Source organism: Xyrauchen texanus, chromosome 18 (assembly GCF_025860055.1).
Source record: "Xyrauchen texanus isolate HMW12.3.18 chromosome 18, RBS_HiC_50CHRs, whole genome shotgun sequence".
NCBI classification, from domain to species: domain Eukaryota; kingdom Metazoa; phylum Chordata; class Actinopteri; order Cypriniformes; family Catostomidae; genus Xyrauchen; species Xyrauchen texanus.
Window position 1 is genome coordinate 23977715 of NC_068293.1, and position 27175 is coordinate 24004889.

The 27175-nt window shown below is 36.3% G+C and overlaps 1 protein-coding gene across 2 annotated transcripts in view; it reads right to left on the minus strand.

Annotated features, from left to right (window-relative positions):
* Positions 1–27175, minus strand: part of LOC127659133 (rho GTPase-activating protein 15-like) — a 44340-nt gene continuing 17165 nt past the window's right edge. For both annotated transcript variants that reach the window (XM_052148798.1, XM_052148797.1), the window contains 8 exons: positions 25982–26080; positions 25403–25541; positions 24543–24665; positions 22499–22597; positions 22333–22410; positions 21146–21280; positions 12944–13049; positions 1–717 (listed from right to left, as the gene is read on the minus strand). In XM_052148798.1, coding sequence (XP_052004758.1) covers positions 534–717; positions 12944–13049; positions 21146–21280; positions 22333–22410; positions 22499–22597; positions 24543–24665; positions 25403–25541; positions 25982–26080 — 963 coding nt within the window. In that variant the 3' untranslated portion in view covers positions 1–533. The remainder of the gene's footprint in view (positions 718–12943; positions 13050–21145; positions 21281–22332; positions 22411–22498; positions 22598–24542; positions 24666–25402; positions 25542–25981; positions 26081–27175) is intronic.

Below are 27175 nucleotides of genomic sequence, written 5' to 3' on the forward strand. Positions count from 1 at the left end.
TTTTTTTAATGAAAAAATATTTGTAAAAATAAAAAAGCAAATGCGTACATATTTACCATTAATAAAACAAACAAATGTCATCACAGTGAAGCAAGTACCTATTGCACAATGTGTGATAAAAAAAATACCTTAAGCATCACATCTCTGTTATTAAAAAAGAGCTTTGCAGCTCAGTAAAATTTTAAAATGTAATCGAGAATTGCCAAAAAAAAATACCAATTCATTTTAACTTACAAAATTTCCTTTTGAAAACTTAATTGTACAAACCCATTTACAAAATCCCTTGATATCATTACAAATATACATCTTTTCAACTTTTTTGATGATGTTTTAATGAAGTATAATACAATGTAAAGATACAAAAAAGAGATTAAATATACCTGACATTACTTATAAATGTGTCTTTAAAAAAATATATACATTCTTTTTCAAAAGCACATACAGTATGAACAACAAGTACCACAACATTCTAAAAGTCCTCAATTCTCACAAGTTTCTTGCTTTTTGTACAGTCTCTTCTATAAAAACTCATGTTACTTGCCCTCCAGTCCAAAGATCTCAAGACATTCAATAAGAATGAACTCCACTATATGGTTCTGGTATACCATATTGACTTCCATGTTTCCTGCTTCAAACTCCGGCCACATGAGAGTTGGTCCAAACACAATGCTAATGCCCTGGGTTGACATTAAGTTTTGTCGTGACTTTGTCAAGACTCTGTAAAGAGAAAAACAATGGATCATTGATGTAGAAGAGGCAACAGAAATTAATATTGTTTTGTTTTGCAGAACATATCTCGTGGATATCCTAACTACACTGACAACAGCGTACGAGTGCTGTAATTTCTTCCAAGCTCAAGACGTGTACATTTCCTGTCATGAAACTGCCTCAGATCATCGGTGGGGTGTTTTTGTGGAATTGTGCCTCATCTTTGGATTCATCTAAGCGCAGTTTTTAGCGGGATCTCTCTGAGCTGAGGTTTGGCTGTGGTGAAGAAACAATCAATACTGGGGTATTGAAGAACTCTTACGAGGAGCCAGATTGGAGCCCTCTGGCTCTGTTTTGGGTTGAGCCTAGAAAGGGAGGGAGCGATTTTGGTGGAGGGCTGCATTCCAAGTTGTCAATGAGATCCTGACTAAGAGGTGGGAAAGAGGATTAACATTTAGAAGCACACTTTGCATGGCTTTGCTATGATCCAGTTCTGAAAGGTACACATTTGAAGTGTGTTGGGTTTATTGTACCATGGTGTAATCGTCACACTATGCCACTACTACTTTTGTGGTCACATAATTCAATATAGTGGTCTACAATTATGCAACATAACTCAATCTATAATCCAGGTGTCACTGTCAAAATACCACTGTGTTACAAAATACAGTACATGTTTAAAGGAATTTCTGTTCATTTTCGAGGTGCAATTTGTTGATGGTTCTGTCACGCAATGCAACTTATCTTTTGAAGCCTCAGTAAATCTAAACATATACTATCTTAAATACCTTTTAAACAAACCACTAAAATGTTTGTAATATATAAATCTACAATTAGGTGATAAATAATGACAATAAAATGATTTGTTAACGCCGATCCAGAAAACATGCAAAATGATTGAGGGTCCTACTGTTGCTATGACTACCTCCTTGTTCACGAACATTCTTTTTTTTACAGCAGGTGAAAATATTTATTTTGTATATGTATCTTTTGTTTTGACTTCCTTTGGGGCAGTCAAGTCTTAATTAGGGGGGTCAGACACCCACAAACACCCTTGTAATTCACACCCTGATGTCAGGGCCATTACACACTCCCTCACCAAGACATATTCTGCTCAAAGTTTGTATTTAACGTGTGCAGGAGGTAAATATTGTGACACATTATGGGTGATGTCCCTTTGTGTAGTTTTTGGGACTTTGGGAGACCATTTCAGCAAAACACAACTTAAGAGGCAGGCCAAGCACTCTCAATAATTCCCCATTAATGTGTATAATTAACCTCGGCCATTTCGTTTCCCCGGTACATCACAGCTAGACGCATGTCCTGCCATGAGCATTACTAACCTAATTAGCACTCTATGATGTAAGGATCCCGGCTGCCATTGCTAATGGTCCACTAATGATCTTAAAGAGAGAGACTTCATTTCCGAAGTGATTTTTCAAAACATTAAATATGAAGCTTTTTGTCGAACCTTTTAGTGTTTTTCGGTAATTATGCCACTGTGACACCACTAAATACCATGAACTCCACATCCCCCACCTTCATGTTCAGCTATCAGTAATGTCATATCGATTAAAATCATGAAAGAAGCCTAATTACAGTCATTATCATTTTCAATTACAGTAGTATCAAATGTTGGAAAGAAGTGAAATATGAAGAAATTATCTTAAAGGAAAAAAAATACTGTTCTTTGGACTGTCATCGAAGAAAAACATGTATAGGATTCAGTTAATTTACATTACAATACACATTTCTGTGTTTATACATTAGATAGATATACGTATATGTGTGTGTATATATATATATATATATATATATATATATATATAATTATTTCGAAAAGGGAGGATGTAATCTGGTCATACGTATCTGGGTATTTATGCCAAAATATGCTCATTAACCATCAATTAACTTGGAGTCCAATGAAGTTGCTCTGGTGTCTGGGTAAGGGCCAGGCTGTGGGCAGCTTGACCGGAGGTGACTGCGCTACGCTTGGTTGAATCTGACAAATCATTGATATCCCGTACATAAGCCTACATGTACGACTTAAGATGCCAATGGGTATTAATTAGCATCTCGTTTGCAAGCGGGGCATGACAGGAAATGGAGGATAGTGCACAATACCGTCATTCCCCGCCTAGGAGGCCAGTGCTAATTGGGTCAGCCTCACTGGCTCCTGAAGAATCATGGGACGAATAATAAATTGAGGTGGGGTGGGGGGTTACAGAATCGCTCCAAGCTTTAAACTGTGTCATTTTTATCTTATTAGAAGATGGCCTTGTCTGAACCGAAAAAAGACAAGTCATTATCAAGGGAACTAATTTTGTGCTTGACTTTGATTTTATCTCATGGTACAGTATTTGCAGTTTGGAAATTTATGTATTTTTGTTTACTGGTTTTCTTCACTTTGGATATAATAGGACATATATTGTTGTACGTACAGTTCTGGCCTTTAAGGTTATATACCTCTTAATTTTTTTAAAAAGAGGTATCATAAAAATGTCATATATATATTTTTTTTTGGTTTTATTTTTTGTTTTTAATACTGCCCTGATGATGACAGATTTGACAACAGAAAAACACAAAAAAATTACAGAATGTATGTGTTAGTAAAGTACATGAATATGGTGCTCAGGGAGGCAACACATAATACTAATTGAATGTTTTAATGCATTTTTATGTCATTATACACTAGCGGCTGAAAGTTTGGAATAATTTACAGATTTTGCTATTATTGAAAGAAATTTGTACTTTTATTCACCAAAGAGGCATTCAGCTGATCACAATGTATAGTCAGGACCTAAATAATGTGAAAAATTACAATTACAATTTGAAAAAACTTAATGAGAACTTTGATGAGAACTTAAAAGAGTTCTCATCAAAAACAATCCTCCACTTGCAGCAATGACATTCTTGCTGTCAGTTTGTCCAGATACTCAGCTGACATTTTACCCCACGTTTCCTGTAGCACTTGCCATAGATGTGGCTGTCTTGTTGGGCACTTCTCACGCACCTTACAGTCTAGCTGATCCAACAAAAGCTCAATGGGGTTAAGATCCATAACACTCTTTTCCGATTATCTGTTGTCCAATGTCTGTTTCTTTGTCCACTCTAATCTTTTGGGGTTTTTTTCTGTTTCAAAAGTGGCTTTTTCTTTGCAATTCTTCCCATAAGACCTGCGCCCCTGAGTCTTCTCTGTACTGTTGTACATGAAACGTGTTTAGCAGGTAGAATTTAATAAAGCTGTCAGCTGAGGACATGTGAGGCGTCTATTTATCAAACTAGAGACTCTGATGTACTTATATTCCGGTTTAGTTGTACATCTGGCCTTCCACATCTCTTTCTGTCCTTGTTAGAGGCAGTTTTCCTTTGTTTTTGAAGACTGTAGTGTACACCTTTGTATTAAATCTTCAGTTGTCATGCATTGTTTAGCCTTGATTCCTCAAAATAATGATTGGCTGAGGAGTTTCTATAGAAACCTGTTTCTTTTTTGCCTGTCAATAGATTACAATTTTTTATCGAATTAATTACATGACATGCCGATTAATTAATTGCAATTAAAGGCATACATCTTTATTTGCTGAGATAGGTCCCCAAATAAAGATATTTAATAGAAATAATGTATAATAATTAAAATATTAGTAAGTACAATACTCAGAACCTATAATATAATACAGATTGAAATTCAGTTTTAAATAAATTGCATATATTCTCATTTCACTGAACAAGCCTACTGTTGACAGCAATCTGTTCTGCATTGAGTTCATCAATGTGTCCACTTCTCAGAGAATGTGTTCTTGCATTCCATCAGCACTGTGTTTAACTGTTCCTCTATGTACATGTGAGTGCCTCAGGCGGACACGTTTGGAGTGTCTCACTGATATTCAGCATCATATTTGCCACATTTTAAGGATGCTTTGTCAAGTTAAAAGTAGTGGAAACCTAGTAAATCACATCTCAAGATTCTGTTGCACTTTACCCACCTGAGTGAGTTGTTCTCACTCTGACTGCGCAGCTAGTGAGGTTTATTGAGGTGTGATGCCATCTGTTGGCATGGCTCGTAAAAACAGATGTACTTCAAGCTTGAATTGCTCATATGGTAGGAAATCCCTACTTTAATTACGGAAATTATGTACACGTCAGTGGGCATGAATAATTCTGTTCATTTTTTTACGTGTTTTTATATATATATATATATATATATATATATATATATATATATATATATATATATATATATAATGAATCACACTAAATTAACACATTAAATTGAAAGTCATAATATATATACAGTATATACACAAAACAAATTACATATTCTACAAAAGATGTGTAAACACTATTGGGTTGGGGAAAAAAATGGATAAGTAAACTTTATACTCTTTTGAAAATCCAAATTTGCACAGCAGCAGTTTTCTTTAATCTAATTTGACAGATACAAATCATAGATGAGAAGAAAAGCATTTTTTTTTCCTTGGCTTTCCTGATCTGAGGCTGATCCAGGTTTCTTTTCCAGCACAAAGAAAACGTAACCTTGAATTACTAACAAAAAACAAAACCTGTGGCCTTTTAAATCACTTGTGGTAAATGGGAAATATGAGCAGTGGTGACAAAACCTCCCACAAAAAGAGACATAAATAGCACTACCGAGCAAGTGTACTATTGAGAAAATCTGGTTGCCTTGACCACATCATCACAATGCATGCATACAACTATTTATTGAATCCAGGCTCCATGGACCAGAAGAAAAGTAAATTGAACATTGGTTCCACACGGGCACAGAAAGTCCCCACAACAAAGAGATTTTGACTTTCACCAATTCTAGATGGACCAAGCCAGAGAAAAATACAGTATAACCCATAAAAGAAGCATGACAGTTGGAGTTAAAAGGCACACTTCAGTTAAGTATACTTCCATTAAGTTTTAATGGCGACAGACTGGAAGCATTCAGAAGAAGTTGGATGATTGAGAGAATATGTTTGTATTTACACACATCTATGATTAGAGCAAAAAATGCAAGATTTGGTGTCGGTGCAGTTATTGTTTATATTTATCTTATATTAATTTTAAACTACATATATACACGTTCTTGTGTTTAAAGGAATATTCCAGGTTCAGTACAAGTTAAGCTCAATCAACAGCATTTATGGCATATTGTTGAGTACAACAAAACTTTATTTTGACTTTGTCCCTCCTTTTCTTTTAAAAAAGCAAAAATTAGGCCAACTCATCGCCATAATCATACGCTAGATTTATTTCTGTCGTATGGGGTTGATGTTCATAATATAGAAATTCTGTAGCAGAGCGATGACATCTCGGATCATTACCTCATCTCTTGTATGCTGCAATCAGCTAATGTTACTCAATCTACACCACGCTATCATTCTGGTAGGGCTATTCTTTCGACCACTATAGATAGCTTCACTAATAATCTTCCAGATCAATCTCATAAACTCCGTAAACCCCAAAGCCCAGAAGAACTTGATGAAATAACAAAAAATATAAATACAGTCATCTCTAGCACTCTTGATATTGCCACCCCCCTTAGATTAAAGAAAATTAAACAAATAAGCCCTGCACCATGGTACAAATATCACACTCATGCTCTCAATAGAGCAGCTTGGAAAATGGAGCGCAAGTGGAAGAGTACAAAATTAGAAGTATTTTGCTGTGCATGGAAGGATTGTGTCTGTAGTTACAGACAGGCACTAAAAGCTGCCAGGTCAGCATATTTTAATAAACTCATAGAAAATAACCACAACAATCCTAGGTGTGTACTCAGTACTGTGGCTAAATTGGTTAGGAATAAAGCCTCAACAGAACCAGATATTACGTTGCAGTACAAGAGTAATGACTTCATGAATTTCTTTACCTCAGAAAACAGTGTCTCATAAATGTCCTCACGTACAACTTCAATCCTTCGCTGTCACAGGTCATGAATAGCTAACAAAACTTATAGAAACATTAAAAGCCACATGTTTGTTAGATCCACTACCAACTAAGCTCTTAAAAGAGGTATTTCAGAACCTCTTCTTAATATTAATAACTCCTTAGGACATGTCCCAGGAAACTTTAAAATGGCAGTTATCAAACCGCTTATTAAGAAGCCACAACTTGGTCCTGGAGAACTGGCTAATTATAGACTGATTTCAAATATCCCGTTTATGTCGATAATACTAGAAAATGTAGTCTCCTCCCAAATATGTTAATTTCAACAGAGAAATAGTATATATAAACAATTTCAGTCAGGATTTCGGCCTCATCACAGTACTGAGACGACACTTATCACAGTTACAAATGACTTGCTCTTATCACCTGATAGTGGCTGCATTTCACTTCTAGTGCTTTTAAATCTTGGTGCTGCATTTGACACGATAGATCACGACATTCTCTTGAATAGGCTGGAGAATTATGTTGGCATTTGTGGAGTTGCAATAGCATGGTTTAGGTCCTATTTAGCAGATCTCTACCACTTTGACTATATAAATGAGGAATTGTCAAACCAAACAAAAGTAAAGTATGGAGTGCCACAGGGATCAGTTTTAGGGCCTCTGCTTTTCTCCTTGTATAAGCTTCCCCCTCAGAGATATTATCAGGAATCGTGCAATAAGTTTCCACTGTTATGCCGACGATACCCAAATTTATATTTCTTCAAAACCTGATGAGATTTCACAAATCTCCAAATTAACAAAGTGTATCAATGAAATAAAAGACTGGATGGCCAGAAATGTCCATCTAATCCAACAAAACAGAGGTACTAATTATTGGACCAAAAACCTCTAAAAGTAAGCTGCAAAAATATAATTTGACTCTCGATGGATGTACTATTACATCATCTTCAACAGCGAAAAACCAAGGTGTTATATTTGATACCAATGTTTACCAAAGTGACTTTCTACCACGCTATATTCCATCACGGTCAATATGACCGCAACATTCTGGCCTGTTAATAGTTCTTAGAGTATCAAAATACTCAAAAGGAGGTAGATCCATTACATATTTGGCTCCTCAACTATGGAAAAATCTCCCTAACACTGTTCGAGATGCAGACACACTCCCTCAGTTTAAGTCTAGACTAAAGACTATTTAGCCAGGCATACACCTAATTTATCATTTAACTCACAATTAGGCTGCTTTAGTTAGGTCTGCCAGAACCAGAAACAGTGATCATGATCTATAACTCTGCTATAAATTGAATGGCATCTATTTTAATATTATTTTATTTGTTTCCCTGTCTCAACCTTGGGACTCCTATTCTGAGGTCACCAGAACCAGCTGGATCCAGCTCCATTCCTGCTTTGTGTTGGACTCCACTGCTAAGTGTCGCTGTGTGATGATGACTAATAACAGCCAGTACCAGCCAAATATCACTATAGTCTATTACGATGGACTTCCGAGGATGAACTGATGCCAACTCCAACCATAAGACATGGGATACTTCATATGCCATTGTCTGAACCTTCTACTTAAGATAGACCTCACCGAAATGACCTTCCAGGTTGAACTGTGATGCACCTCACTGGTGTATTGATGGACTACACTCTTGAAATGGAAAACATAGACTATCAACTGCCAACAAAACCCTTCATCAGCCAATTAACAAGGACAATTGCATCTATGTAAACTTCTGCAGTTAATACAGGATGGACTTCAAAGACATTAGTCATTTATCTTACATTTCATACAAAATCTTTGTTTAAGCAATGTCCCTTACTTAGTTTAATAATTTTAAACCATGACTTGCACTATACATAAGTAATATTGGCATGATATTCATGATGTTAGCCAGAGGGGAGGTGGCCCCCACAGTGATTCTGGTTTCTCTCAAGGTTATTTTTCTCCATTAACCAACTTCTTACTGAGTTTTGTGTTCCTTGCCACAGTCGCCTAGGCTTGCTCACTGGGGTTATAAATACATTTATTATTTAATTACTTATTTTTAAACACAATTCACAATCTTATTTTAGCAAACTACAGAATGATGACTCATAGAAATTGTAGACATTACAGATTTATCTTCTGTTAATGCCTTATCTTCTGTAAAGCTGCTTTGAAATAATGTGTGTTGTGAAAGGCGCTATACACATAAATATGTCTTGACTTGACTTGACTAGTATTGAACACGGACCATTCCTTTAATAACAGCTAGAAGTATTACAACAGAATGTAAAACATGCAGAGGTCTGCAAACTGTGCAAAAAGTGTCACAATGGCCAAAGATGGCAATCTGAAATATCTGTCTGTAGTGGCTTTTCAGCTGAGAAATGTATAGATGTAACATAACATATCAGAGAGGGTTTTGTAGTCTAGACAGATTTAACTAGTTGACCTCATTAATCGACAAGTCGGTTGTTGGACAACTAGTCAACCTTCCTGACCCATCCCTTCACAAGATTAGTACATACATTCTACCAAAAAAAGGTCTAACCTAATTACTTACTCTTTAACTTAGTCTGTACCAGGATTACTCCAAATCAGAATGAATACAAGTGTCTCAGGAAAACAACAGATTGCAACACACACTTTATTCCAGTTCATCGAGGCTGCACATTTTTATTCAGAGAGGGAAAGCACTAGACAGAAACAAGTATGACTTAAGTGAGAATGTAAAATAAACTGAACCACATCACTGAGCCAGGGTGTGGTGCCCACAAAGAAAAACCCTGCGTTTTGGATTCTAGGCACCCTTGTCTTTTATTACTCTAATAGTAAGAGAAAGGAGCAGCAGGAACGTCACTGTGGAGAAGGAACAGACTTGGTGGCACTATAGGGATTTAGAGTGTCACCACAAGTTTCACTTTAACAGCTTCTTGGTAAGCAGAATAAAAGATGAATGGATTTTTTTTAATGCTGCCATTCAGTAAAATTTTGATATCATGTTTTACCATTGTGCTAGTGTGCAGATTAGGTATTTGGAAATTGTAAAGAGTTGTTACAATACTTCTTTGGCTTTATCAATTCTCAAAATTCATCACCTTTACCAGAGGTTCTCTAATTTTTCAGACCAATTACCATATCTGATCAAGTCAGTCAAATTAACTGTTACTATTTGTGTACAACAATGCCACTTTTAGAATATAGGCTATGTTAGAAATTTGTATATAGATTTTAATTTCCGACAGTCATGTGGCATATAACCTGGATGTACTATGTGTATCACTGGTGGGACACCTACAAATGTTTGAGAACTACTGACCTATACTACAGGATTGGAGGCTGGAAGTTTGTGATTTCACATGTTTACTCCAAACAGATGATAAACTTGTCAATCTTTATCATGGAATACACATCTAGTTTCCTTAAGCATGTTCAGAATACTGTGTTCCTGCCTAGAAAATGACTGCCATTCAATTATTGTGTCTCTCACACACATTAGTGTTTTCTGATTGGGAGACCTGGCATGGGCAACCCAACAGACTTTAGCACTAGTGCCAAAGGGTATGTTCCATCGGGGGGAGGGAGGAGGGGTGCTCATCAATCTGAGATGAGTCCTGTGGCCCTCCTGTGCAGGGTGGTAAATGTGCAGAATGGTAAAGTGGGATAGAACACCCCTCCTGGGAGATGGAGACTAGCCATATGGCCTTCTGGCTGTACCAGTAGCGCTATCATGGACAAGGACTTGAGCATTGACACACAGAAACACACAAGCACACACACACATTATGTTTTATATTGGGTCTTCTTTTCATGTTGCATCCTGTTTATCGAGGCCTTTCTTTGAAGGGTTTCAAAATTGGCTTTATTTGTTAGTCTCATTGAAAAGGAACTTCAAAAGTAGGAGTAGTTCTTTGCCTTTTTATAGAGGAGTAGCAAAGAAATGTGAGTGATGTGCAGGAGGCCTCGGGTAATGTGGAACTGAGTAATAGGGGCCCTCACTGGATGGGGCCCCCACAGAAAGGATATTTTGATAATTCATGATATTATAATCCATGATACCATTATGTAGTATTATTATGCTATTGGCAGGAATATAAGGAATAAAAATTATCCTTATATTAATATCATCCCATAATGAAAATGTAGTATGGTCTTCTAATCCAGTTCAGCCAGGTGTTCAGAGTAAACTCAACTTGTGATTTTTAAATGACTAATTTCAGGCATGAAACTCTGAACAGGGCAAGTTTATATGTCCCTAGACTTATAATATGGTAGCCAATCAACTTGTACTCTCTCTTTGCAAAACAATTACATTTGTTCAGTTTTCAAGAAAGATAGGGTTTTAGAGGTATAATTAGACGTTTTCTCTGAAATCCTCCCCTCCCCAGCTCCATATGTCTAGATCTGTTACATGGTGGATTGTATTAATGTCTAATTGTGCAGCAGCACTTCATACATGCTTAAAAGGTTAGTTCACCCAAAAGTGTAAATTCTCTCATCATTTACTCACTCTCATGATATCGAACGATGGTTTATAGTTAAAAAGTACTTAATATTGATATTTTTGCACCAAAAGCGAACATATTGTTTTAGAAGACATTATCCGCTGGATTTGTATCGATGCTGATTGTCTGTGATTTTTGGAGCTTCAAAAGTCTGATCACCATCTTCTTGCATTTTAAGGATCTACTGAGCTAAATTATTTTTCAATTTCTTCAAGTGTGTTCTGGTGAAGAAAGAAAGTCAAACACCTGGTTTATCATGAGGGTGAGTAAATGATGAGAGCATTTTCATTTTTGGGATTTTCATGTCTTGTGTTTTTCTAATTGTGCAGCAGCAGCATGTCCACATGCTTAACTATGTATGTATGTTCTAGCAGTAGCAAGTATCGGTAGCAGCAGCATAGCATATCTAGTCCACCAAGACATATAACCTATAAATATGTCATACCAACATTAACATGCTAAATCTAGAGTTGTTATGACTGAACTTACTTAATGGTTAGAAAATGAAGTCTAAATCAGGCTTTCAAAAACGAAAAGTGTAGAGTGAAAGCAGCAGACTACAGACCAATTTCTTGAAGAGGAATGTTCAGTCTTATGTTCCAAAACTTTTCAAGATAGCTAAATATCATCAGATATTTAGAGAGCCATGTAATGTCAGTCCTGTTCAATTTAGACCCCATCAGAAATTTGCAAAATGTTTGCACACATTCTGAAGCTGACATATATGAATGAAGCTCAGATTATTACAGGTCACAGACATGAAAATAAACCAAAGATCTTATGAGTGAATTTGAAAATGAATTGCAGCTGAGGTCAGTTTTTTATTTTTTTACAACATTTCCATCTACTCTCTCCTCACTTAAGCTCCTTCATGCCATATATTTCATGCAACTTGAGTTTTGTTTTGGAGAGGTGTGTAGTGCATTGAAAACCTTTTGTACATTAATGTTAACTGTTACTGGAGGTGAGCAGTGTCTTGGTAATTTAAAGGTGATGTAATTTTTATATACATTCTCCTATCTCGGCTTAATATCCAGAGATAACTATAAGTAAGCCATTTTGAAGCATTTGTTTGAGCAACCCGACCAGCCTGACATAGCAACACTAGCTCAACCAATGCTGGAGTTTTCAGCTTGACTATCTGTTTGGTCCAATCAATGGCTGAAAGGGGAGTGTTCTGGTAACCTGTTGGAAAATAATCATTATTTTTGGAATTTATTTTGGTGACTCTGGTAGCACAGAATTTACACACTCAACCTACAGTATATGACTTGTGAAAAACGATCTAAGATTAATAATGTCTCAGAATAGACTCAGAGGCCTGGCACTCCTCAACTAGAAACCAATTAGCTAATGAGGTGGACTTCAAATATATTATTAGTGAGTTTGCCAACAAGAAAACCTAATGGCCTTTAAATGTAGGATACAAGTACAGTAGACGGCATGCAGTAGGTGTACCAAGCTATACACCTATCTAAATGTTTTATTATTGTTTTAATTGAGATGTTTTTGACTTCAAGCTATAAAATACTATTTTAATATCCTAAAACTTCATTACAGTAGATTTAAAGAATGTTTGCTATTAACGTATGTTTACTTGTTAAAATTGTGTTAATGTTGACAAGTTAATAATTTGTGCATTAAATCATCTTCTCTCTCTCTCTCTCTCTCTCTCTCTCTCTCTCTCTCTATATATATATATATATATATACACACACTGTACATTTATACATTACCCCCCTCCCAAATAATTTATGGAGCCTTAAGGTTTGTATTTGCTCGGCACCAAACATGTGGTGCTACGCCCCTGATATTGTGTATGGATGAAGCAAATGTAGCAGTCTTTAACGTACCTCCTAAGGTGGTTGAAGAGCAGTTTCATAGTGTTGTGGTTGGGTTTGGGGAGTTGATGGATCAGTTTCTTCATTGCTTGAACCTTCTGTGTTTGCTCCTTAATTTCTGTAGACAGGGAAGTGATGATAAAAATGTTTTAATTTCAGTATTGCTCCATTTGAACCTTGAGGTTCACAGGAAAGTAAAGGTATTTTCCATCACTTTTTCATTAACATATAGCTTATCAAGCATCAGAATTTTCCATAATACTGTATTATTATCCATTTCTCTATTAATTATATTGACATGCTTGAGAAGGCCACATTTAAGATGTAGAAGCTCAATTCCTAAATGCTGATTTACCACAAAGGTCGAATATTCACTCAATTTATCTGATTATTTCTTGATACTTTTGATAACCTAAAACATAATTACAGTCGTTTTAATTCCTTTAAAACTTGTGTAAAACATATTCCCTTGTCTAAGCCATCAAAAAGAAGTGTGTCATGCAGCTATAACTATTACATAGTTATAAAGCTATGCAAACATATTTTGTACAACTGAACAGAGCCTATTCACACATGCAATGCTGAACTTGCCGATGCAAAACTTTTTAAAATTTTCTACACAAAAGCACATGAGTGGCGCTAATGGTCCGTTATAGTCCACATCCATTAACAGCTATTTTGCTGTAACACTAGCTGTAAGCGGTGATCTCTTGACCCTGCTATGTTTTGCATGTCAGATGGCTGTTGACCTCAAGGCAAACTCCTGAGAGGCACCAACCTGTGCACTAACGGTTCTCAGTACCTGACCTTTGACACTTTGAAGTTCTCTGGAGCTATTATGATGGATATAGTAATGTAGCTAATTATTTGGTTTCATACACTGAGGGTTTATATGATGCCCAAGAGGCTTGTATGGTAAAATAGGTAAATGTATAATTTAGTGTTGCTTAAACTTTGATTTGCAATAGTAGAGGGTATTTTAATAATAACTCAATGAATGATTTTGTTCAGTATCATTAAAGAACCTAAGCAGATGTTGAAATGGAGCTGCTTTCATGGGGCCACCTGTGTGCACTCAAAGCTCTTTCAGGTCAAATTTCACTGTAATGGATTGTTTAAAACAGTATTAACAGACCTCCAAAATTGTAAATCACAAGTTCCTTTCATAAGTACATCACTGAATATTTGGTTTACAAATACATGAAGTAGACCAAGCAATTGTATTTAGTGATACATTGCAATTAATTGTCCTTTTTGTAATACTTAAAGTGAGAAATCCACATGGCATGCTTGCAGCTTAAATGTGTATAATCTGGGCATGTCCAATAAACCAATAAGCAACAAGAGGCTGTGTTTTACAGCAATGTTATGTCGGGTGAGTGGTGTTTTTTTAAGTTACAAAGCAAAATGTGTAAGATTATATGTGTAAACATCATTTTTGTGTCACAAAATTTCTTACTAACCATCTCAGTTTAAAGCTACAGTATGTCCAATATTGCATCTTTTTTGTCATGTTGACGTAATGCTGGTCAACACTGAAGTGATTTGATGACACTAAAATCACGCAGTATAGATATTGCCACACTAAAATCACATCAATATTTATGTCTTGTGGTTATACTTTTAAAACTGTATATATTTTAATGTTTATGGATCGGCTCCATTCACTTCTGTAGTAAGTGCATTACTGTAACCATGATTTTTGCTTTTATAATAAACGAGGGGCAAGTCAAAAATATTGTAGTGGTAATCAACATTATGTCACAAAAGCAGTAGTCTGAGACCTAAAAAGGTCAAAGCTTAAAAATGCATCTTTAGACAATTCCTAGAGTTACTGTATATTTATTAAAAATCATGATACCATTACAATCACAATGCGTATGTTTGCACATTCTGAATAGATTGAAATTACTTTAGCCTTCCTCCGACTTTAAGAAAGCGATGTTCTCTTCCCCCAAACCATCACTGCCTGTTCCTAGTGTGGCAAGCTAACAGCTCCACTGTGCTATTCATGGGATGTGCCATGGAAGAGAGCTGGCAGTAGTTATGCCCTCGGTCTACTGTACTGCCCAGGATGCCCCCTGGGCACTAATGGAGCAGATGTCTCCTTGTATACATCGTGTTGGCACAGGTTCCGCGAGCAGATGCCCCTGTCAGATGCCAGGCCTGTCAATTGAGCACAGACAGAGACCATGTTCTAGGACACAGAGTGAATCTCTGACCCGCTCCTTTAGGTAACACTAGCAGAGGGACTGGGTTTTGTGCTCTTTAATAGAGTTAGATAAAATAAGTGACAAAAATGCTTTAACCATTTTTTGTGACAAGGTCACAGTAATTATTGAAAAAATTTACTTTCACTACTAGAATTCTTCAACACTGTTCATTTATTCAAGCAATATCTTTTGTATGGCTTTCTCTTCAAGCATTATCTTTGCACAGGCCTTTAGCTTTTTGTTGGCTTAGACACTGCATGGCAGTCGGCCTGTAAAATATTTAATCTAGTCATTATTGCTGGCATTATTGCTGTCATTAATTACTTTGCCTTTGGTGGCTAGCATATTGGAGATGCTCCCTTGTCCTGTATTTTGGACAGATGGCAGGAACTGTGTCATTTATATAAAACAGGTTCAAAATGCCTATACCCTAAATCAGCACTATGGTAAGCATTACTGGTAAAGTACTGAGATAACAAGGGACTGCTGTTACAACTAATTTTCAATATGTTTATTTATCATAATTAAATTAAATAACTAAAAGCACTGTCTGCTATTTTACCATAGAACAAATCCTGATTATAAGAGTAATTAATGATGAGACATGCTGCGATTTGGAGACAAATCTTCACAATTTTATGAAATGACATATTACTTTAAAAGTATCAGTACTTGTAAATGTGAACTCCTGGTGAATGTGCTTTGTGTGTGTGTGTGTGTGTGTGTGTGTGTGTGTGTGTGTACATGCTTATACTACATTGTGGGGACCAAATATCCCACAAGGATAGTAAAACCTGAGATCACATACCTTTTGGGGCCCAGCCTAGCCCCTGTGAGGATTAGGGGCTAGAAATTAGCGTTAGATCTGTTTAAAGTCCATAAAATGCATGGAGGTCTATGGAGAGTCCCCACAATGATATAAAAACAAGTTTGTGCTTGTGTGTGTGTTTGTTTGTGTGTGTGTGAGTGTTTTCCCTCCTTTAGTATAATTAAATTATTTGTAAACATTTTTTAGGTTTTTTCATTTTCTCTCTTTCTTGCTTTTTTTTATTGTACAGTAGCACTATGACTGTCACAATACATTTTTCATTCAATAAAGTTTGACTAGACTAAGAGGTACAACTCACTATTCTGACACAATACCTAAGCTGTAAAAAGGTTTTATATACCTGTGGCTGCACAAATGTGCCCAAATTTTCAGAGCCAATGCTACAGTGCACTCCTAAAAAAAAATCTGAGAGTATCATCATTGTTTAGTCAAAAGAGCTGATGTACAGCAAAGAATAAAAGCACTTTTTTCTTAGAAAAATCAGTGAATATAATCCAATTACAAACAATGAGACCTTCTTTACTCCAGTACAGCTTTGCTTCTCAGGATAAGCCTATCTGCGAGCTTTGTCTGCAGGCTGCTTTAAGCCCCGTCAAGGCAAATATTAGCACACTGCAAATAGTCCTGCAGGTTATGATTACGATTTTAAATGTATCCCAATTGAATACTTTGCTTTATGAATAACAAAGTATTAGAGGATCTGTGCTGTAATTTATTAAACATGAAAAACTTCTTGATGAAATATAGAGACTGGGAAGAGATTTGAAAATATTTCTGCATGCTATATTTAAAACTTTGCATGGTAATGAGTCCACGTTGTGCAAATTAGGAAAAAAGCTCCATAGAATGTAAAGTCTTGCTGAAGTTTGAACTGTCAGCTGAAAGAACCTAACATCAGAATGGGCAAACAATTATGTTGTAACAGATGTAGCTACTGTCTGCCTGTCATTATTTCAACACATAACATGCTACCATTGTGGCATATTTTGTATCACTATTGGAAAATAAAAATACAATATAAAATAAAAAAAGGTATACTTGAAAATGTTACTAACTTGGAGGTCTGTTGTTTTAGAGTTTGCAATGGCTATCTTCAAATGAAATATAAAGGTATAGTGCATGTGAATTAACCTTACAGATTAATACACAAATGCTGGATTGTGTGTGTGGGCCAAGAGAACAAAGCCTCCATTTGTCAACAAGTATGTCTTCACTTTGTACAACAAGGCAAGTCTGTCTACTGGACAGGTGGCAGGACAATGTCACTAAGATACCAGGCAATATGAATAATAGATTTAGGCCATCATGAGCCAAGAGCTGGTGCCTGCCACATCCAAAACAGTCACAGATTGGAAAAAAATCTAAATTAGGCCAACTGTTCACCTGAGGACTCTGTGAAGTCCAAATGTTGATTTTAATAAATATACAGATTGCAAAATGTGCTAAGTGCATCTCACTAATCATGAGTAAAAGGGCCATTTAATGTTGGGTGAAGTCTTAAACCCAGAGATTACATTTAAATAATTTGTCAGAACATCCAACAATCTTAAATGACTTGGAGTTCCTTGAAGAGTTCCAGAAGCAGTGTGCTATTGGGCAGCAGTCCTAATTAAATGTATCCTTGTCCAAAGTATGGTTCCAGAGACCTTTAGTTAATACCACCCATATAAATGTCAGCCATGGAGAGAGAAACAAAGTGATGGGGCAATCGGTAGTTGACATATTGTCTATGGACTTATTTGTTTTATTTGATCAAGATTCTGACCCTTTGGTGGGTGTTGTGGAATCAGGTCTCCTAAGCAACCAAATTGGACCATTTGCTAAGGAGGCTAGAGTCACATGGGGTAACCTCCTTGTGGTCTCTATAATGTGGTTCACACTCTCTGTAGGGCATGTGGTGAGATGTACGTGAATGCCGTGGAGAATAGCGTGATGCCTCCGCGTACGCTTATGTCTCTGCAGTAACTTGCTTAACAAACCATGTGATAAGATGTGCTGATTGATGGTCTCAGAGGCAGAGGCAGCTGTGATTCGACCTCCCTCACCCGAACTGAGGCGAGTAACTACGCCTTCACGAGGACTTAGAGCACATTGGGAATTGGGCATTCCAAATTGGGGAGAAAAATGAGAGAAAATAAAATAAAGTAAAATAAAAAATTCTTACAAAAATGTAAGAATAATTGTGCCAAACATGTCTGTCTCAAGATCACAGTTTAAGACCTGTTTTCAGTCATATTGTGTAGTTGCTGTGTTTTGCGTTTGTACGATGACAGGTTAGTAGAATAGCATGCCACACTGCAGGAAATTTCAACTTTCCAAAAGCATTTTTATGTCAACTACCCCATTACCGATGGCCTGAGCCACTCAATTATTATCAGAATTCTCTGAAAATGCTTTTTGGTGGCCTAGTAAGATAAATTAAACTGGATGTTGGGATGTTATGGTAAATGAAATGTAAGATGGCCTCCGGTTAATTAAGCATGTCAATATTACAGGCAGGGGTGGATCTGAGTTGCCTACATAATCGAAATTGAACGTTTGTGCCAACAAGTTATATTTCCCAATCTACAGTGCAAATGTTCTACAGTAGCAGCCTTTTCTCACAGAAAGGACAGAGCTTAAAAGGATAGTTCCCCCACCAATGAAAAATCTGTCAGTCACCCACTCACTTATGTTGAATTTGTTTTTTCCATGGAACACAAAAGGAGATGTTAGACAGAATGATAGCCTCAGTCATAATTCACTTTTATTATATGTGAAAAATATGAAATGACATTGAATGGTGACTGAGGCTACAAATTTGCCTAAATGTTCTTTTGTGTTGCACTCCAGAAAGAGTCATTCACAGTTAGAACAATATACGAATGAGTAAAGTATGGCAGAATTGACATTTTTGGATGAACTATCCATTTAACTCTTGGCAGTGCAATCAAATAAAGCCAGGAAAGAGATTATGACCAAATACTTCAAGTTGAGTGCACTAAACTGTGTGTGAAACAGTGCCCAGTGTGCTCTTGTATACTGCATATTTTGTAAATGTAGTAGGTCATCAATTGTAAAACAAGTAAAATGGTATGCTGTTACCAACATACCGTCTGTTTTGGTGGGACATGTTGCTGGTTGAGCTAATTATACCTCCTGCTATTAGGAGCTGTTTTCTGCAATAATTAGTTGTCTAAACACTATCTGTAAATGAACAGGCTCATCTTCTGATTAATTGGATGCAAGCAGTTTGTGGTACACTGGCCTACATGCGGCGCAAGTAAATATTTATTAGCAAATTACAAAATCACCCCAGGCCTGTTCCCATTCTGTCCCACACATATATTTTTCCAGTGGGGCAAAACTGAGTCGTTGTATTCATAATGATATTCCTGCCATTATTATAGTGAGCTGAATAGTATGAACTGGCTTTTTGGTAGACCATATCTCCAGATGCACAGAATATAAAACATTCATTGATTTAAACAAACTTGTAAAAATCGAATTATATTTGGATGTGGGATTTTACTGTGTTATCTCCTAAAATAGAATGTTGCGCTTATGGGCGCGGATTTACTAAGATCTCAAATAATGGGTGCTAATTTGCTTGTACAATCTTTGAAATTGTGTCTGTGCATCCTGGGTGATTTATTAAGAAAAATCATGCATAGAAATACACGTACAAATATGTTGGACACACACAAGCGCAATTGTAGTACAGCTCTCACTAAATACCATTTTATTTTTATTCATTATGGCATTTATATGTTTATTTATATATGATATCATCATAAAATTCCTGCTATTTAACAAGTGTAAGAGTAATTGATGAGAATGCACATGACACTCTTCAATTGAAATGTTCATAATTCACAAAGAAAATACAATATTATGTATTTAATATTTTTATAAACTGCATATGCCAAATCATATGATACAATAGAATTTTGACAGAAAAAATACAATTTTGGTTTGTGCTTGTCTCTTGAATTTAGAATATAACATGCTCACAGCAAACCACATGCATTGCAAGGTTAGCATGCTAATTGGTTAGCAAAATCATACTTTTCGGCTAATGGAACTGTCTGGGTTGTATTTATTTTTTTCTTGCATAGTTTTGTTCATGTTATTTAAGGGTGAGGGCATGTCACACAGCCGGTCAATGTTGGCATCAGTCTAATTTGGCTAGCAACAATCTGACAGCTGAATTTGCTACAAAATACCATAGAGAGAACATTGACCGACTTATTGAATATGGAAAGTGTTTTCTCCTCCGTTTTGAACATTGATAAGCCTAATTATTTTGCTGTCGTAACTACTCACAATTATATGGTTATTTGCACTATATTATTCCCATTTAACATTGTTTTCCCCCTACTCTCCATTCCCTGCCTAAAATGTGTCAACATTGAATGCTACCCATTCTATTTTGGAATTGTTTGGGATTCATTTTACATTCCAGGTCATAGTTTATCGCCACTGTGGTCACACAGTTCACACGGCTTCTACTATGACAATGTTTGGTTTTAGCCTAACAAGGTTTCAGAAACAAAACAAGTCATAAAACAAATGTGTGAGACAAATGTTTTTTAAAGCACAAAGGTACATACATATATTTCATAAAGTATATGCCTTTGAAAAGGGTTGATTGCCCAAGAGAAACACACTGGCGTCAGTTGGACTGTTGAGATGAGGCTCAGAGTTTACTCTGTGCTGCTGGAGGGAGCTTACATGTGACACTAAGGCTGATCTAGTGACAGTTCCTGTCTGGAACACAGGCCCTGACTTTGCCCCCTGGCCTGAGAAATTCCCCCATTCCCCAAACAGGCAGTTTGAACAATCTCACCACCTTCCTGTCAAAGAGCGACCCCTTTTGGCAGTCAGATCTACTAGAATGCTTGCGAGGCTCAATCCAAAATATCCAGCTCTGCCCAAGAGTAGCAAATGGTTTAGCCATCCATGTCTTAATTTACAGTTAGGAGGACTGGGTCAAGCTAAACTGTAAACCATGAGTGGAAATAACTTGTAGATGTTGCAGTGGAATACTTAAGAACATTATGGATATTCTGAAGTCTCACATCTCTGGGCAAGGAAATTAATAATTCCTTTATTGTCAATTTTAAGGTTCTAATCCCAAAAATGTGTAACAATATCACTAATTTGCTTATTGTAACTGATTTCTGTACTTACTAATGGCTTCCACAAACAGTTCGAAAAAGCGAAAGGGAAACAGGGGTTCTGGCAGCTCACGGAAAAACATCTTTAGCGCTCCGGTGATGACATGGATGTCCTCCCATTGGCTGTCGCCCAAGTCAAGCTCCTCCTCTGGGGAAAGAGAGGCATAGTCAGAGAAGCCAACAGAGAAAATTAGAACAACAGTCATTTGATGAGGAAATTAAAAAATGCTAATCATTATGTCAACGTTAATACGCCCCTTGAGACTGGACCACATTGTCCTGACTGCATTTTGAGTGCACATCAAACCCTATTGAAAATCCTTTTCAAACAATTTGTGGCGCTTAATACAAAGTAACCACTTCATATCTTTAAGCAAACTGTACACAAGCCTTTAAAATAACTAGCATAAAAATGCGCTTCATTTAGATGAATAGTAATAGCATCAATAAAGTGATCTAAAAGTGTTGGCCTTCAAACCTATTCAAATTCAATTTTAGTCATTTGCGTAGTGCTTTTCACAAGGTATGGTGCTCCAAAGCAGCTTTATAAAGAATAGCGCCTTAAAGGGAAAGCTCATCCAAAAATTAAAATTCTCTCATTTTTTTCTCAAATTCCTTCATGATATCCCAGGTGTGTTTAACTTTCTTTCTTCAACAAAACACATTTGAAGAAATACAGAAAAATATCTTAGCTCAGTAGGTCCTTAAAATGAAAGTGGATTGTGAAAAAATCTAAGTCAGCATAAACGTCATCCATACGACTCCAGCAATTAAATGTATGTCTTCTAAAGCGATTCGATACAACTGCTGACCAGATGCGATGATTTAGAGTAAAAAAGTACTTACATATTGTTCTTTTTTGCACCAAAAGCAATCGTGTCACTTTAGAAGACATTCATTTAACAGCTGGAGTCGTATTGATGACATTTATGCTGACTGTTTGTGAGTTTTGGAGCTTCAAAAGAGAAATCTCCATTCACTTGCAGAGCTAAGGATTTTTATATTTTTCTTCAAATGTGTTCTTGTGAAGACAGAAAGTCATACACACCTGTGAAAACACAAGGGTGAGTAAATGATGAGAGAATTTTCATTTTTGTGTTAACTAACCCTTTAACCCCACAGTGAGCAATCCAAAGGGTGATAATGGCAAGGAAAGACTCGCCAAAATATATAACCAATCACAGACTGAACTTATATTACCTTGGTCAACTAGTAAGCGTAGTTTTTGGATTGTGGCCAAATTGCCACTCACCCTGTATATCCCATCAGCCACCAGGCCTATGAGGATGAGATAAAGTCAGGTCAGACTGGCATGTGATGAAAACATGACAGTTCATTCTACAAGGATCATCTGTTCAAATCATACCTCGTTTCTCCACCTCCTCCACACACAATTTGACAAATCTGGGCACTGTTGTCCCTTGTCTCTCGCACAGGGTCAGTATATGACATCCGAACACTCGGTCTTAGGAAAAAAAAAAATAATTGAAAATATGTATTTACATAAGGATTTATATAACAAGCATAATAAGGTATGGCAGGATTTGGTTTACATCACAGTTTCCATGTATTATGTAGGTTTTATAAATGTAATGAATTAATGTAGAAATAATAATTGCAATGTGTAATTACAAGCTGCTCCATAAAAGTAATTACAGATTTAGTGCATGTAGTTCATTAGAGTTACCCCATACTTATTTGAATTTCACAGATGAAATACATCATGAAATGTGTTGGTGTGGTTCAATAATGGCCCACAAAAGATTATAATGCTCCATACTGAACAAAACTACAGTTGTCAGTGTAGAGGAGCATGGAGTCAGTGTCATCAGTTGGCTTATATAGGACCAGGCAAGCTGTCCCAGAGGCTTCTGGAACATCAAAGATGTCCTGCTCTCATTTCAGCATCCACGAGTGGGGGGGTGGATGGGCTGTGGGGTGCAGAAACGATGTGCTAAATGCATAAATGACTGCAAGCAAGCCACCTTTGCATACAAATGTGTATTCGGAAGGTTTCCTAGAGAAATACTGGGAGGGGCATTTCTAAATAAATTACTATTAAAAAGATTCGGTACAATATGGAAGGATCCTAATTTTGTGATGGTGTTTAGCGTGCAAGTTGCCTTGGAGCTCTGCCAGTGATAGCTGTGTTAGGGGCCACCTGCACTAGTGTGTTAATCCTACAGTAGTTTTATTCATTCCTTCAATATTGTCCTCTTTGATCTCCCGTTTACCCCTACAGAAATTTCATTAAAGGGCCTTTTTCGACACCAGAAAAAAATGTAAGATATCATTACCTTCATTCGAGGGTTCCAAATATGCTTAAAATATCTTTAATATTATGTTTGGTGTATGCCATGAATGGAATAAATTAGTTACAGTCTTTAAATATTGGTGCCAGGGGTTGCTTATTAATATGGTGTATAGTATAAAGGAAAGATAATTTCATTTTTTTTTTTTTAACTAGGTCATAGTTTTGTTTAATATAGAAAAATGTGGAGTTCAAACTAATGTGAACATTGCACGTTCATATGTCTTCATGTAATACAGTATGTAACCGGTTATTATGTGCATATAATTATACTATACTTATACTATAAACTGGGCTGCTACAGTTTGTCTGTGATCATCTCAACTGAGATTATTTAATGACTTTTTCACTGAAAGTTTGCAATGAGTGGTGTTAATGCAATTATGGTTTACTAAAGCAGATTCCAAGAGTGTTTGGAAAAATTTTGTTTTGTTAAACCTATAAACCTAAGAAGTTGTGGCTTTAAAAATATTAGGGCTGTCAAAACATTAAAATGAAAATAATCTTGTGGTTTGTTCTTAAAAAAAAAATTGTATCTTATTTGTTTTATATTTATTGGCTTAATACATTCTGTTACTTTTAACAGAAGGCAAAGTAACATGTACAGTTTCTTCATTTGTGTGAATCACAATTGTAGCAGAAGATATGTGCAAATTTAAAGACTCCAGACAGATATTCTCCATAATAAAACATTATTTTCTATTTCCATCCAATCAAACTTTTTTTGTTTAAAAGTGAAGCATTGTAAGAATGTCCATTTTAATCATTTTAATGATAATGCAAAATTATATCTATTATAATACAAGTACTATTTTACTGTTTTCTCAAGCTATTGTTAGATCATAGTTTAGTAGCAGATTAAAAGGGGGGAATTAACCCACAGTGAATCAGGCCCAGCTCTGATTTGCTAATTTTCTGGTCCATGATAATCAAATAGGCACCTTGTCTTTTTTTTTTAACTTGAGCATAATGAAGGAAGAGCTGAAGCTAAAAAGCGTTCTTAAAACATTATATATAATGAAGTAAACCTAAACATAAAATAAAAAATGGAAAACACTGCATGAATGTATGGAAGACATATGGCAAATCTTTCCTTCACCTTTAATAATGCCTTTTTCCTGCAGAGTTTTCATAGATGGCCGTCTGGAAATGAATTTCTTCAGTCTGTTCTTGACTCCATTCTTGTCTGAGTTGTCTGAGGCACTGTAATTCAGCTTGAACACTGCACAGGGAATCACAAGAGACACAGGAACAATATTGTCACTGAACACTTGCTACATTCTTTTGAGGGTGTCTTTGTGCCAGTCCTCATCATGCAAATAAGGCCATCTCCTTTCTTTACATTGTTTCAAAACACGGCAAGCACACCAGAAGAGAGCTACTTATGTAAAATATTCTCCTGTGTAAGGGAATATCTCATTTCACAACATTTATTTATTGATTCTGGCCAATGTTAGTGTCAATATTACAACAGTTTCTCAAGTCCAGTGATTAGTATGTGAATCGCGAGAGCTGTAACTACTGCCTAGTATTCAGTACTGTAGTAAATTAATTCTCTTTGATACTCATTCAGGGCAGAAAATTCTGCAATTACCATTGACAGAGGCGTTTGGAGCTTGTCAAGTCACTTGCAATTTATAATAATGATTGACAATGAGCAGACTGACTCATTCTGACTCAACTCAGTCTGGACATGTTCTTGACAGGATTCTTGAGATTCACTTATAAAGAGATGGAAGGGGCAACAGATTGTCTCATCTGTACTGCAAATTCATTAATGTATTAAACAGTGGTAAAGCAAAGCTGCAACCCTGACACAGTCACAGTTTCTAAAGTCTCTGTGTTGATTGCCAGTTATCACCTTTCTCTCTCTCTCTCTCTCTCTCTCTCTCTCTCTCGCTTTCACACACACACACACACACTCATTTTCTCTCTGTCACACACACAAGTGTTACTCACTGATGGAACGTCTGTGTTCAGATTTGGGCTCTTTTGGTTTGGGTTTAGGGGGATCACTGGTTGGTCTTGACAAACATTCTGTACTGTTGGACTTCTGTAGGCTTGGTCTAGCATAGCTCTGGCCTCCAGCTCCACTCGACTACAACAAAACAAGACACAAAAGCAATAATCATTTACATGCAGAAATAACATCCAAAAATACCTTTGAAGTATTTAAACCAGTGTCAGCTGCTTGGCTACAATTGCATTATTAATGCATCCAAACATTTATTTAACAATTCCTTTAAAACAATCATGGCTCCATTCCTGAATCCATTCCAGGTCAGTTCAGATTATGTGGCCAAAATGATGTAAAACAAATCATACAAAGAATTGTATTCTAGTGTATGTAAACAGAAATAAAATAAACTGTGCCTCTTTAACACTGAGTGGGAAAAACATACTAAACTCCATCTACGGGGAAATGACGAAAACAAATTGCAGTGATACCAGGCTTCACTGTTAGAAACAGCATCTAATATGACTGCCATTTTGAATTAAATGGATTACACTACTTGTTTCTCTAAGAAAATGACTTACCAGACTGTTTGCTGCTTTTTTGATGGCATCATGCCATTTACAGATGGTTGGAAAGTGATCTGCCTGCAGCAAAAATTCATGACCGGTGGGAGTGGTTATCTGTTGGAGAAAAAGTTGATTGAAAAGAAAGCTAAGAAGTGACATTCAAACACATACAGCCAGCAAACAGAAGACTACTGTATACATAATTCAAGCAAGCACAGTGTACTATATCACAATCATGATAAAATATAGCAGATATAGAATAGAATGTATTTGTCCCTTTTCAGGGAAATATTTCCCATTTTTGCCATTGCCATTGTTTTTAAGGGTTAGTTCACCCAAAAATGACAATTTTAGAGCTTCAAAATTATGGCACAAATTCACTTTTATTGTATGGACCTACAGTGCTGAGATATTCTCCTAAAAATCTTCATTTGTGTTCTGCCTATGAAAGAAAGTCATACACATATGGGATACCAGGAGGGTGAGTAAAGTATGAGAGAATTTTCATTTTTGGGTGAACTATCTCTTAAAACTTTTCTTCCAATATAAATCTAATATATGTTTCTATTACAATAGACATAACATAAATAGAAACAAGCAATAACATATTTTGTTTATTTTGGACAAAAATTCAAATGCCAATGCAAAATCCATAATATTGTAACGAATGAGGTCGGAGTCAGACAAGGGATGGGGATCCAAATGCGGGTTTATTGATTAAAGGAAACAAACAGGCATGAATAAACAAAACTACCACGATGGGCAAATTAAAACAAAACACGGGAACAAAGGCATGGGAGCGAGCACAAACTACGTACAACAGCATTCAACGACAGACAAGGACTAAACCAAAACCCAGGATATAAATACAAAAACATGGGAAAAAGGGGCCAATGAACAAACAGAACACAAACTAGGTGACAAGGTGATTAACAGAAACCAAAGGCAAATTAACAAGGGCAGGTGAAAACAATGAACAGTGAACACGAGGGAAAACAAGACTATGAAGGTACAAGGGTGACAAAAGTGAAAACTAAGGAATAACAAAAGTGACAAAATTACAAACAAAGGGCAACAGTGAGACAAGACAGGGTAACCGTTACAAATATGCACTGTGTGGAGTAGGTTGATCTCTGGTACACAATTGCACAAACAAACAAAGTAAGATATTTTGCTTTGAACTGATACATTTCAGACATTATAAGCTTT